The sequence below is a fragment of the Mustela lutreola genome, chromosome 17, assembly GCF_030435805.1.
Source record: "Mustela lutreola isolate mMusLut2 chromosome 17, mMusLut2.pri, whole genome shotgun sequence".
Taxonomy (NCBI): Eukaryota; Metazoa; Chordata; class Mammalia; order Carnivora; family Mustelidae; genus Mustela; species Mustela lutreola.
The window spans coordinates 7493629-7508893 of NC_081306.1; the positions used below are offsets into that span (position 1 = coordinate 7493629).

Here is a 15265-nt window from a genome sequence, read left to right on the forward strand (position 1 = left end):
TAAAACATTTCCCAAAAAAATCCGAACAATTTTTATGAAAAATTACAAGCCAATTCTAAAATTTATATGGAAACACAATGGGTGAACAACAAAGTGTATTAAAAGATGAGCTTTTAGGGCATCTCCGTGCTCAGCTGGTTAAGCATCTGATTCTTGATCGCAGGGTTGTGAGTTCAAGTCTTGCATGTGCTCCACACTGGGTGTGGAGGAAATATACTCTCAATAACTCATGGAACAAAGAACACAAAATAGACTAATGTCTTGGGGCTCAGTTGGTTAAGCATCTCCCCTTGGCTCAGGTCGTTATTCCGGAGTCCCAGGGCGGAGTTCCACATCAGGCTCCCTGCTTGGCGAGTCTCCTTCTCTCTCTGACCCTTACCCTACACTCTCTCTCTCTCAAATAAATAAGTAAAACTTTAAAAAATAGACTGATGTCTTAAACATGCATGTAAAAATTTTTAACAAAATATTAGCAAATAAAATTCACAGAATAAACACAGGTAAATGGATGAATGATTCAATAGTTGAAAAATCATTACATGAACAAAAATAAGAAAAGTCACATGACCATCTCAAGAAACACAGAAAAGGCATTTGACAAAATTTAATACTAATTAATGATTTTTTAAAAATCTTGGTAAACAAGGAATAGAAGGAAGCTTTCTAAACCCGATAAAGAACATCTACAAGTAACATATAATAAATATGTTGCTCAATGGGTAAATACTGAAAAATTTTCTCCAGAGACAGGGAACAGAGAAGAATAGCTTTATTAGTTACTTCCTATCAAAAGATATAACATATCAAGTGTTGGTGAAGATATGGAACTGAAACTCTCATACATTTCTGTATGTTATATCCCCCAAGACACAACAATTTCACTCCTAGCTATATACCAAACAAAAACGTGTATATATGTATTTTATGTTCATCAAAAGGCTCTTAACCTTTTGTTATGTTCATAAAGCACTACTCATAATAGTTAAAATGTGAAATCTACTCAAATGTTCATCAATAATAAACAGATAAATTGGTTGTATAACATTAACATAATCGGATTCTATAAAGAAAATTAGTGATTTATGATCTCACACAATTTGGATGACTCTTACAAATGTGCTGCTACGTGAAAGCACACACACTAAAACTATATCATACCATATATAACAGAGAATGCCATAACGGGACATAGCGAATATCTTCATTTATGTAAGGTGAGAAGCAAGCAAAGCTAATCTATGGTCTTAGAAGTCAAAATAGTAATTAAATTTGGAGGAGTCTTAACTACAACTTTGGCACAAAAGAAGCTTCTAGAGTGCTGAAAGTGCTCTAACTTAAAATTACAGATTTCTTATTAACTACAAGAAGGAAAACTGCCTTGATAATGCAAACTGGTGGGAATCCATCTTACTCTAAAATGGGCAAGCATGATACCACGAGTTGAGGAACAAACAGGTAATAAGGTTTCAAAAGTGATTCACTAAGAGGATCTTATAAGAAAGATGTAGAATCTTCAACACAAATGACCAAACTGAACTAAATGTAAAGAAACAAGCAAATACAAATTAAGACTTCTGCAAAATAACTGGCCAAGTCTTTTAAAAATATCAATGTCATTAAAGACAAACAACAAAAACAATCTAAGAAAGTATACTAAGCCAGAGGTCAGCAAATTACGGTCCTGTGCAGGTCAAATCTACCCCAGTCTGCTTTGGTATGGGCCTGGGAGCTTTGGATGTTTTTAACATCTCTAAAGGGCTCCTCAAGAAAAAAAAAAAAAAAAAGAATATTTGATAGAAACCCACATAGGCCATAAAACCTAACATATTTCCTGTCTGGCCCTTCACAGAAAAGTTTGCCAAGCCCAGTGAATTTTTTAAAATCTCCAACAGGGAGGAGCCTGGGTGGCTGTTGGTTGGGTATCCAACTCTTGGTTTCAGCTCAGGTCACTATCTTAGGGTTCTGGGATCAGGCCCCAAGACAGGCTCTGTGCTTGAGGAGTAGAGTCTGCTTGAGATTCTGTTTTCTTCTGCTACCCCCCAACTACACTCACACACACTCTCTAAATAAATAATAAGTAAATAAATAAGTAAAATCTTTTTAAAAAATCAATAACTGGATGCTGGATTACAAAAAAGAAAAAAAAGCTCTAAAGAACCTCATTAGGACAATTAGGAAAATACAGATATTGACCATATATTAGATAACATCATTGTATCAATTTTAAAATTCTTGGGTATAATAATTGTAAAGGTTATATTGGACAACATCATTATTAGGAGATATATATATAGTGTTTGAAGGTGATATGTCATGATGAATGCAACTTATTCTCAATGGATGAGGGAAAAAAATCCAGCAATTTTATATATATCCTTTTAGTTTCACATACTTACATACATATTACATGTGTGCATGTAAATGTGTGTGTATATAGAGAGCTAATAAAAAAGTAAGTGTGGCAAATGTTATTTGGTAAATTGCAGCATATTTGCATTTTCTCCATAGGTTTGAAATTTTTCAAAATCAAGTGTGTGTGTGTCTACTGGGGCCCTTCCATTGTGCTAAAAGTAAAGTACTACATAATCCTCAAGAATTCTTTGCCACAGATTTTTTTTTAAGATTTTATTTATTTGACAGAGAGAGAGCACAAGCAGGCAGAGCAGCAGGCAGAGGGAGAGGGAGCAGCAGGCTCCCCACCAAGCAGGGAGCCCAATGCAGGAGCCAAACCCAGGACCCTGGGCAGACACTTAAATGACTGAGCCACCCAGGGGTCCCCTCTGCCACAGATTTTAACAGACATTATTGCTACATACTGACTAAACCAAGTTATCAAATACCATTATCAGTGTCTTACCCAACACCAGCTTTCTTATCACAATTATACTAATAGTAGATACACTATACTATGCTATTCAGATACTGTATCATCTGAACTTGAATTGGTATATAAAAAGCTTGTAGGGGCATCTGGGTGGTTCAGTTAGTTAAGTGTCTGTCTTTGGCTAAAAACCTGATTCCCAGGTCCTGGGAGTCTGCTTCTCCTTCTGTCCCTCCCACTTGTACATGCACACTCTCTCTTAAATAAATAAAATCTTTAAAACATAATAGGGGCACCTGGGTGGCTTAGTGGGTTAAGCCTCTGCCTTTGGCTCAGGTCATGATCTCAGGGTCCTAGGATTGAGCCCCACTTCGGGCTCTCTGCTCAGCAGGGAGCCTGCTTGCCCCTCTCTCTCTGCCTGCTTCTCTGTCTGCTTGTGATCTCTCTCTCTCGTCAAATCAGTAAATAAAATCTTTTTAAAAATAAAATAAAAATACACATAATAAATAAAAGCTTCTAGTGAATAGTTGTTTTAAGAAGTTATAATTCAGGAGGAGTCAAGATGGTGGAGAAGTAGCAGGCTGAGAGGGCATCAGGTAGCAGATCAGCTAGATAGCTTATCAAGCCATCCCAAACACCTACAAATCCAACAGGAGATCGAAGAGAAGAAGAGCAACAATTCTAGAAACAGAAAATCGACCACTTTCTAAAAGGTAGGATCAGCAGAGAAGTGAATCTAAAGTGGCGGGAAGATAGACCACTGGGGGAGGGGCCGGCTCCCAGCAAGTGGCAGAGCAAGGGAGCACAAAATCAGAACTTTTAAGTCAGAGATAGAGCTGAGGAATGAGCTCTCATCTTGGGGTTACCTTACCGTGATCTGTAGCACAGGTCACGGCTCTGTGAGCGGAGACCCCAAAAGACCTGGGGAGACTCTCCTGGAAGAGCTCAGGGATCTGCGGGGTTCAGAGACTCCAGGTAGGGCTGTGTGCCAGAGACAGAGACACTTGGTCACAGCCTGGGTGAGCTCAGAACTCAGCCAGAGGCCAGGGAGACAGGAGTGATTGAGTACTTTTCTCTGAGGGTGCACTGAGGAGTGGGGCCCGAGCTCTCCACTACTCTGGGCCAGGGACTGGGAGGTCACCATTATCATTCCTGTCCTCCAGAACTCTATGGAAAGTGTTCAGGAAACAAAACCTCCCAAAAGGGAACCCAAGTGGATTACTTAGCCTGGCCGCTGGTAAGGGCGCTGCCGTTTTGTCCTGGACAAAGACATTTGAGAATCATTACAATAGGCCCCTCCCCAAGAAGATCAGCAAGAAATCCAGCTACAACCAAGTTCACTTACCAAGGAGAACAGTGGAATTCCAGAGGAGGAGAAAGCTAAGCATGGAATTCATGGCTTTCTCCCCATGATTCTTTAGTCTTGCAAAGTTAATTAATTTTTTTTATTTTATTTTTTTCTTCTGCTAAATTTTTTTAACTTTTACCCTTTTCTCTTTTAACATTTTTTAACTAGTTTATCTTAACAACATCTTTCAAAAAAAATCTTTTTTGAACCTTCATTATTATACTCACATTTTATCCTTCATTGTATCTAACTTTTTTTTTATATACATAAAGGGTTTTTTTCTTCTAAAAATATCTGGGATACAACTTCTTCTAACAGATCAAAATATTCCCTAAATCTAGAACAGGGTTTTGTTCTAGTCTCCAGCCTGAGCAATTCTCTCCACTTTCATTTTCTTTATTCTCCCAAACAACTTATCAACACCTTTTTTAGAAATTAAAAAAACATTTTTTTCATCTTTATACTCATATTCCATCCCTTCATTGTGTCTACCCTTATATATTTTTTTCATTCTTAAAAATTTTGGGACGTAGTTTCTTCTAAGACACCAAAATACTCCCAAAATTAAGTGAGTGAACTTATCCTATTCACCAGTCTAATATATACATATATTCTTTTTTATATTTTGTTTTATTTTTTTCTCTTTTTAATTTTTTTCTCTGAACTTCTTTTTAGCCCGTTTCTTCCCCCCACAATTTGGGGTCTCCTCTGATTTGGTTAAAGCACATTTTACTGGGGTCTTTACCACCCTTTTAGTATTTTATTCACTCTTTCTTAAATTCTTACCTGGATAAAATGACAAGGCGGAAAAACTCACCACAAAAAAAAGAACAAGAGGCAGTACCAAAGACCAGGACCTAACCAATACAGATATTGGTAATAATGTCAGATTTAGTGTTCAGAATGACGATTCTCAAGGTGCTAGCCAGGCTCGAAAAAGGCATGGAAGATATTAGACAAATCCTGTCTGGAGAAATAAAAGCCCTTTCTGGAGAAATAAAGGAACTAAAATCTAACCAAATTGAAATCAAAAAAGCTATTAATGAGGTGCAATAAAAAATGGAGGCTCTTACTGCTAGGATAAGTGAGTCAGAAGAGATAATTAGTGATACAGAAGACCAAATGACAGAGAATAAAGAAGCTGAGCAAAACAGACAAACAACTACTGGACGCCGAAGGGAGAATTCGAGAGATAAGTGATACCATAAGACAAAACAATATTTGAATAACTGGGATTCTGGAAGAAGAAAGAGAGAGGGGAGCAGAAGGTATATTGGAAAGAATTATTGTAGAGAATTTTCCTAATATGGCAAAGGGAACAAGTATCAAAATCCAGGAGGCACAGAGAACACCCCTCAAAATCAATAAGAATAGGTCCACACCCTGTCATCTAATAGTAAAATTTACAAGTCTTAGCGACAAAGAGAAAATCCTAAAAGCAGCCCAGGACAAGAAGTCTGTAACATACAATGGTAAAAATATTAGATTGGCAATAGACTTATCCCCAGAGACCTGGAAGGCCAGAAAGAACTGGCATGATATATTCAGAGCACTAAACAAGAAAAATATGCAGCCAAGAATACAATATCCAACTAGGCTATCATTGAAAATAAAAGGAGAGATAAAAAGCTTCCAGAACAAACAAAAACTAAAAGAATTTGCAAACACCAAACCAGCTCTATAGAAAATATTGAAAGGGGTCTTCTATGCAAAGAGAGAGCCTAAAAGTAGTAGATCAGAAAAGAATAGAGACAATAAACAGTAACAGTCACCTTACAGGTAATACAATGGCACTAAATTCATATCTCTCAATAGTTACCCTGAATATAAATGGGCTAAATGCCCCAGTCAAAAGACAAAGGGTATCAGAATGGATTAAAAAAAAAAAAAACACCAATATGCTGTCTACAAGAAACTCATTTTAGACCCAAAGATTCTTCCAGATTTAAAGTAACGGGATGGAAAACAATTTACCATGCTAATGGACATCAAAAGAAAGCTGGGGTAGCAATCCTTGTATCAGATCAACTAGATTTTAAGCTAAAGACTATAATAGATGAGAAAGGACACTATATCATACTCAAAGGGTCTGTCCAACAAGAAGATCTAACAATTTTAAATATCTATGCTCCTAACATGGGAGCAGCCAACTACATAAACCAATTAATAACAAAATCAAAGAAATACATCAACAATAATGCAGTCATAGTAGGGGACTTTAACACTCCCTTCACTGAAATGGACAGATCATTTAAGCCAAAGATCAACAAGGAAATAAAGTCCTTAAATGACACACTGGACCAGATGGACATCACAAATATATATAGAACATTCCATCCCAAAGCAACAGAATACACATTCTTCTCTAGTGCAAATGGAACATTCTCCAGAACACATCCTGGGTCATAAATCAGGTCTCAACCAGAATTGGGAACATTCCCTGCATATTTTCAGACCACAATGCCCTGAAGCTAGAACTCAATCACAAGAAGAAATTTGGAAAGATCCCAAATGCATGGAAACTAAACAGCATCCTTCTAAAGAATGAATGGGTCAACCATAAAATTAGAGAAGAATTGAAAAAATTCATGGAAACAAATGATAATAAAAACACAATGGTTCAAAATCTGTGGGACACAGAAAGGGCAGTCCTGAGAGGAAAGTATATAGCGATACAAGATTTTCTCAAGAAACAATAAAAGTCTCAAATACACAACCTAACACTACACCTAAAGAAGCTAGAGAAAGAACAACAAAGAAAGCCTAAACCCAGCAGGAGAAGAGAAATAATAAAGATCAGAGCAGAAATCAATGAAATAGAAACCAAAAAAACAATAGAACAAATCAACGAAACTAGGAGCTGGTTCTTTGAAAGAATTAATAAGATTGATAAACCACTGACCAGAATTAAGAAAAAGAAAAGAGAAAGGACCCGAATAAATAAAATCATGAATGAAAGAGGAGAGATCACAACCAACACCAAAGAAATACAAACAATTATAAGAACATATTATGAGCAACTCTATGCCAGCAAATTTGACAATCTGGAAGAAATGGATTCATTCCTAGAGACATATAAACTACCAAAACTGAACCAGGAAGAAATAGAAAACCTGAACAGACTCCTAACCAGTAAGGAGATTGAAGCAGTCATCAAAAATCTCCAAACACTATAACAATGTTTATTCGTCTGATCCAAGAGCATGGAATGCTCTTCCATCTTTTTGTGTCTTCTTCGATTTCTTTCATGAGTGTTCTATAATTCCTCAAGCACAGATCCTTTACCTCTTTGGTTAAGTTTAGTCCCAGGTATCTTATGGTTCTTGGTGCTATAGTAAATGAAATCGATTCTCTAATTTCCCTTTCTGTATTTTCATTGTTAATGTATAAGAAAGCCACTGATTTCTATACATTGACTTTGTATCCTGCCACATTACTAAATGGCTGTATGAGTTCTAGTACTTTGGGGGTGGAGTCTTTTGGGTTTTCCATATAAAGAATCATGTCATCTGCGAAGAGAGAGTTTGACTTCTTCATTGCCAATTTGGATATCTTTTATTTCTCTTTGTTGTCTGATTGCTGTTGCTAGGACTTCTAATAATATGTTGAACAAAGTGGTGAGAGTGGGCATCCTTATCATGTTCCTGATCTCAACAGGAAGGCTGTGAGCTTTTTCCCACTGAGGATGATATTTGCTGTGGGTCTTTCATAGATAGATTTTGTGAAGTTCAGGAATGTTCCCTCTATCCCTCCTACACTTTAAAGCATTTTAATCAGGAACGGATGCTGGATTTTGTCAAATGCTTTTTCTGCATCAATTGAGAGGACCATGTGGTTCTTCTCTCTTCTCTTATTGATATGTTCTATCACATTGATTGATTTGCAAACGTTGAACCATCCTTATAACCCAGGGATGAATCCCACCTGGTCATGGTGCATAATCTTTTTAATGTGCTGTTGAATCCCGTTAGCTAGGAACTTGTTGAGAATCTTAGCATCCATATTCATCAATGATATTGGTTTGAAATTCTCCCTTTCAGTGGGGTCTTTGACTGGTTTGGGAGCCTCCTGATCAAAATTCCACTGGTATTGGGGCGCCTCGGTGACTCAGTGGGTTAAAGCCTCTGCCTTCTGCTCAGGTCATGATCCCAGGGTCCTGGAATTGAGCCTCGTATTGGGCTCTCTGCTCAGTGGGGAACCTATTTCCCTTCCTCTCTTTCTGCCTGCCTCTCTGCCTACTTGTGATCTCTGACTGTCAAATAAATAAATAAATAAAAATCTTTAATAAAAAAAAAAAAATTCCACCGGTATTTCTCAAAGAGCTGGAGCAAATAATCCTAAAATTTTTATGGAATCAGAAGAGCCCCGAATTGCTAAGGAAATGTTGAAAAACAAAAATAAAACAGGCGGCATCACATTACCTGATTTCAAGCTTTATTACAAAGCTGTGATCACCAAGACAGCATGGTACTGGTATAAAAACAGACATATAGACCAGTGGAACAGAGTAGAGAGCCCAGATATGGACCCTCAACTCTATGGGCAAATAATCTTCGACAAAGCAGGAAAAAAATATACAGTGGAAAAAAGACAATCTCTTCAATAAATGGTGCTGGGAAAACTGCACAGCTATACGTAGAAGAATAAAACTTGACCATTCTCTTACACCGTACACAAAGATAAACTCAAAATGGATAAAAGACCTCAACGTGAGACAGGAATCCATCAGAATCCTAGAGGAGAACATAGGCAGTAACCTCTTCAATATCAGCCACAGCAACTTCTTTCAAGATATGTCCCCAAAGGCAAAGGAAACAAAAGCAAAGATCAACTTTTGGGACTTCATCAAAATCAAAAGCTTCTGCACAGCAAAGGAAACAGTCAACAAAACAAAGAGGCAACCCACAGAATGGGAGAAGATACTGCAAATGACAGTACAGAAAAAAGATTGACATCCACGATCTATAAAGAACTTCTCAAAATCAACACACACAAAACAGATAATCATATCAAAAAATGGGCAGAAGATATGAACAGATACTTCTCCAATAAAGACACACAAATGGCTATCAGACACATGAAAAAATGTTCATCATCACTAGCCATCAGGGAGATTAAAATTAAAACCACATTGAGATACCACCTTACACCACTTAGAATGGCCAAAATTAGCAAGACAGGAAACAATATGTGTTGGAGGGGATGTGGAGAAAGGGGAACCCTCTTACACTGTTGGTGGGAATGCAAGTTGGTGCAGCCACTTTGGAGAACAGTATGGAGAATCCTCAGGAAATTAAAAATAGAACTTCCCTATGACCCTGCAATTGCACTACTGGGTATTTTCCCCAAAGATTCAGATGTAGTGAAAAGAAAGGCCATCTGTACCCCAATGTTTATAGCAGCAATGGTCATGGTCGCCAATCTGTGGAAAGAACCAAGATGCCCTTCAACGGACGAATGGATAAGGAAGTTGCGGTACATATATACTATGGAGTATTATGCCTCCATCAGAAAGGATGAATACCCAACTTTTGTAGCAACATGGATGGGACTCAAAGAGATTATGCTGAGCAAAATAAGTCAAGCAGAGTCAATTATCACATGGTTTCACTTATTTGTGGAGCATAACAAATAACATGGAGGACATAGGGAGATGGAGAAGAGATGGGAGTTGAGGGAAATTGGAAGGGGACGTGAACCATGAGAGACTATGGACTCTGAAAAACAATCAGAGGGTTTTAAAGGGTCAGGGGTGGGAGGTTGGGGAAGCCAGGTGGAGTGTATTAAGGAGGGCACGTATTGCATGGAGCACTGGGTGTGGTGCAAAAACAATGAATTCTGTTATGCTGAAAAGAAATTTAAAAAAATAGTAATAATCTTTAAAAAAAAATCTCCAAACAAACAAAAGCCCAGGACCAGAGAGCTTCCCAGGGGAATTCTACCAAACATTTAAATAAGAATTAATACCTATTCTCCTGAAACTGTTCCAAAAAATAGAAATGGAAAGAAAACTTCCAAACTCATTTTATGAGGCCAGCATCACCTTGATCCCAAAACCAGACAAGGATCCCATCAAAAAAGAGAATTACAGACCAATATCCTTGATGAACACAGATGTGAAAGTTCTCACCAAAATACTAGCCAATAGGATCCAACAGTACATTAAAAGGATTATTCACCACGACCAAGTGGGATTTATTCCAGGGCTGCAATGTTGATTCAACATCCTCAAATAAATCAGTGTGATACAATACATTAATAAAAGAAAGAACAAGAACCATATGATATTCTCAGTAGATGCTGGAAAAGCATTTGACAAAGTCCAGCATCCCTTCCTGATCAAAACTCTTCAAAGTGTAGGGGTAGAGGGCACATACCTCAAGATGATCAAAGCCATCTATGAAAAACCCACCACAAATATTATTCTCAATGGAGAAAAACTGAGAGCTTTTCCGCTAAGGTCAGGAACACGGTAGGGATGTCCATTATCACCACTGCTATTCAACATATTACTAGAAGTCCTAGCCTCAGCAATCAGACAACAAAAAGAAATTAAAGGCATCCAAATTGGAAAGAAGAAGTCAAAATATCACCCTTCGCAGATGATATGATACTATATGTGGAAAACTCAAAGACTCCACAACAACTCTGCTAGAATTTGTACAGAAATTCAGTAAACTGTCAGGGTATAAAATCAATGCACAGAAATCAGTTGCATTTCTTTATACCAACAACAAGACAGAAGAAAGAGAAATTAAGGAGTCGATCCCATTTACAATTGCACCCAAAACCATAAGATATCTAGGAATAAACCTAACCAAGGAGGCAAAGAATCTATACTCAGAAAGTACTCATGAAAGAAATTTAGGAAGACACAAAGTGAAGGAAAAATGTTCCATGCTCATGGATTGGAAGAACAAGTATTGTGAAAATGTCTATGCTACCTAAAGCAATCTACACATTTAATGCAATTCCTATCAAAATTCATCCATTTTTTTCAAAGAACTGGTACAAATAATCCTAAAATTTATATGGAACCAGAAAAGACCTCGAATAACCAAAAGAATATTGAAAAAGAAAGCCAAAGTTGGTGGCATCACAAGTCCAGGCTTGAAGCTCTCTTACAAAGCTGTCATCATCAAGAGAGTAAGGTATTGGCACAAAAACAGACACATAGATGAATGGAACAGACAGCCCAGAAATAGACCCTCAACTCTCTGGTCAACTAATCTTCAACAAAGCAGGAAAGAATGTCCATTGGAAAAAAGTCAGCCTCTTTGGGGTGCCTGGGTGGTTCAGCAGGTTTAAGCCTCTGCTTTAGGCTCAGGTCATGAGCTCAGCATCCTGGGACCGAGCCCCACGTCAGGCTCTCTGCTCAGCAGGGAGCCTGCTTCCCCCTCTCTCTCTGCCTGCCTCTCTGCCACTCTACTTGTGATCTTTCTCTCTGTCAAATAAATAAATAAAATCTTTTAAAAAATAAAAAGAAAAAAGACAGCCTCTTCAACAAATGGTGTTGGAAAAACTGAACAGCCACATGCAGAAAAATGAAATTGGACCAATTCCTTAAACCACACATGAAAACAGACTCAAAATGGATGAAGTACCTCAATGTGAGAAAGGAATCCATCAAAATCCTTGAGGAGAACACAGGCATCAACCTCTTCGACCTCAGCTGCAGCAACATCTTCCTAGGAACATCCCCAAAGGCAAGGGAAGCAAGGGCAAAAATGAACTATTGAGATTTTATCAAGATCAAAAGCTTCTGCACAGCAAAGGAAACAGTTTACAAAACCAAAAGACAACTGACAGAATGGGAGAAGATATTTGCAAACGACTTATGAGATAAAGGGCTAGTGCCCAAAATCTATAAAGAACTTAGCAAACTCAACACCCAAAGAACAAATAATCCAATCAAGAAATGGGCAGAAGACATGAATAGATATTTCTGCAAAGAAGACATCCAGATGGCCAACAGACACATGAAAAAGTGCTCCATATCACTTGGCATCAAGGAAATACAAATCAAAACCACAATGAGATATCACCTCACACCAGTCAGAATGGCTAAAATTAACAAGTCAGGAAAGCACAGATGCTGGCGAGGATGCGGAGAAAGGAGAACCCTCCTACACTGTTGGTGGGAATGCAAGCTGGTGCAACCACTCTGGAAAACAGCATGGAGGTTCCTCAAAATGTTGAAAACAGAACTGCCCTATGACCCAGCAATTGCACTACTGGGTATTTACCCTAAAGATACAAACGTAATGATCTGAAGGGTACATGCACCTGAATGTTTATAGCAGCAATATCCACAATAACCAAACTATGGAAAGAAAACAGATGTCCATCAACAGATGAATGGATAAAGATGTGGTGTGTGTATACACACACACACACACACAATGGAATACTATGCAGCCATCAAAAGAAATGAAATCTTGCCATTAGCAATGACATGGATGAACTAAAGGGTATCATGCTTAGTGAAATAAGTCAATTGGAGAAAGACAAATATCATGTGATCTCCCTGATATGAGGAAGTGGAGATGCAATGGGGGTTGGGGTTTGGGGTATAGGAAAAGAATACATGAAACAAGATGGGATCGGGAGACAAACCATAAGAGACTCTTAATCTCACAAAACAAAGTGAGGGTTGCCAGGGGAGGTAGGTAGGGAGAGGGTGGTGGAGTTATGGACACTGGGGATGGTATGTGCTATGGTGAGTGCTGTGAAGTGTGTAATCCTGGCAATTCACAGACCTGTACCCCTGGGGCCTATAATACATTATATGTTAATTCAAAAAAAGAAGTTATAATTCTTCAGAGTAGATTATAATCTGAATATGGAAGTTTTCCAAATGAAGACTTTTGCACATATCCTCTCAAATCTACTGAGCTATTTTTCTAGAAATGGTTCAACAGAAACTAGAACAAGGTGTCTGGCCCAATCAAGAGGAGGAAAATTTCTCAGCTTCCTTCCCTTTAAATTAGCGCTTTACTCTATTAAGACATTAATTAACAAATGCCACCACGGACTTTGAATGCATCAGATTTCTACTCCATTCTTCAGACACACTTTCTCATGAAGGCTTTATGACAGAGTAACAATACCTCTTAGACTTTCCCATGAGAGCACAGCAGCCTGTTCTCTATTCCCCACCCTCACATAAAGGGATAGTTAAAAAGGTAACTTTAAGCCCACCACAAGCACATATTTTCTTTGGAGATTCATCTCTAATTTTAAAATCCATGGGAATTTTGCATTAAGTTATACAATGTAAAGCTTTATTTTTTAAAGATGGTTTTTAAGATAGCAAAGTAAATATGTAGTTTCTATCTTTCCCTCCATATTAAAGCCCTGCCCTTAAAATGAGGAAAATAAATACATAATTGTGTGAGTATGTAACAGAATAAACCCACACACACGTGTAAGATCATGAGACAAGATGGGAGAGATGCTTACCAAAATTCTGACAGTGTTTTTAACATTGGAGAGAGAGAAGAGAAACAGGTGCAGAGGGAGGCGACTGTAAGGCAATGAGGATTGTTCTGGTATAATTCTACGCTGTTTTACTCTTTTCAGATGCATTCATATATCACACTTAAGTAATATTTTCATTAAAATGTGTAAAATTAACCACCTCGAGGTAGAGTTTATGCTTGCATTCAAGAAGAAACTACTCAAGTCATTCTGACGTTCTGTGTCTCTTTGGCACACTACTAAGTGCTGACCCTAGTTTAAGAATGCAGTCAGAGACAAAGATTTACAATTACATAATTTCATCATCTAATTTTAAACATATTTTGTTTATGACTATGACAAGAATATGTCTGATATTATGTGACAGAGTTCATATTATTATACTCAGGAGACTAATGCACAAGTTTATGCTCACTTAAGTATGTCTCTTCAAAAACAAGCTAATAATTACGCTACCAAAAAAATTTTTTTAAGATTTTTATTTGACAGAGAAAAAGAGAGAGCACACATAAGTTGGGGGCAGGGGGTCGCAAAGAAACGGAAAGGGAAAAGCAGGCTCCCAGAAGAGCAGTGAGCCAGATGCAGGGTTCCATCCCAGGACCCTGGGATCATGACCTGACCCAAAAGCAGATGCTTAACCAACTAAGCCACCCAGGCATCCCTACAAAAAACATTTTAGACATCACAATTTCTAACCTGTAAAATTGATATTTAATGTGTTTTTCACTGTCTCAGTAATATTTTTTACCACATCACTTGTAGAAGGCACATAAGCTAATTCATATTCAAGGTCCCCCTTAAAGATGAAATCAGGCGGAGTTATCAAATAAAGAGGACGGAAAACCGTGACATTCTGAAAAGTCTTCTTTGTATTGCTGCGATAAAGCAAAATCAATAGAGAGAAGACGACTGTCATGCAGATTTCCACAACTAAAGAAAGTATCTTCCTTTTCTGCAAAAGAAACAAAAGGATTGTGATAATTAAGAGTCTATATACGTGTATCTGTGTGTGATTCTATATTCTTGTGCATATATGTGTATACAATTTAAACATATTGTTCAGCTCCATTCTACAATATGAATGGCTTTCTAGCCTTTTTCACCCTTTTCCACATTTCATTATCTATTCTATTGATACATCCTATGAGTACTCTTCAGAATTAGAATTGCTACATTAAGCTATGGAAATAAAAGGACCAAAAAACCCCCATAAACTAAAATGAAGTGAAAAAAACTATTTAAAGTTCTCCCCTTCAGGTTCATTAGCCTTTACAATCATTTCCCACAGACACCTCCACTTACCTTTAAAACGAAATTTTTCCAGAGGAGGACTGCAAATTGGTTGAGCCACAACAAGTCCATTTTATCAGAAAGAATGGAATTTCAACGGGAAGTAAACATTTCAAAAACTTACATCACCTGGCAAAAATGTTAAATTTAGTCAACTGAAAGGATTACTTCATTGTTTTACTCTTCTTTCATCAATCTTGAAATAAGTATTCGTCTGCTCCTATTTTTATATAAGACATCTAATGGTCTTCTAATATGCAGGAAAATATTAGATGACAGAGATGCAAAATGTAATAGGTTGCAGACCCACATTCACAAAGAAAGAC

General features: G+C 37.6%; 1 protein-coding gene across 1 annotated transcript in view; it reads right to left on the bottom strand.

Annotated features, from left to right (window-relative positions):
* Positions 1 to 15265, bottom strand: part of LOC131819920 (phospholipid-transporting ATPase ABCA3-like) — a 148788-nt gene that overhangs the window by 120335 nt on the left and 13188 nt on the right. Inside the window, exons 2-3 of the mRNA XM_059155338.1 lie at positions 14952 to 15068; positions 14346 to 14601 (exon numbers count right to left, since the gene is read on the bottom strand). Of these exons, the coding sequence (XP_059011321.1) occupies positions 14346 to 14601; positions 14952 to 15011 (316 nt within the window). The 5' untranslated portion in view covers positions 15012 to 15068. The remainder of the gene's footprint in view (positions 1 to 14345; positions 14602 to 14951; positions 15069 to 15265) is intronic.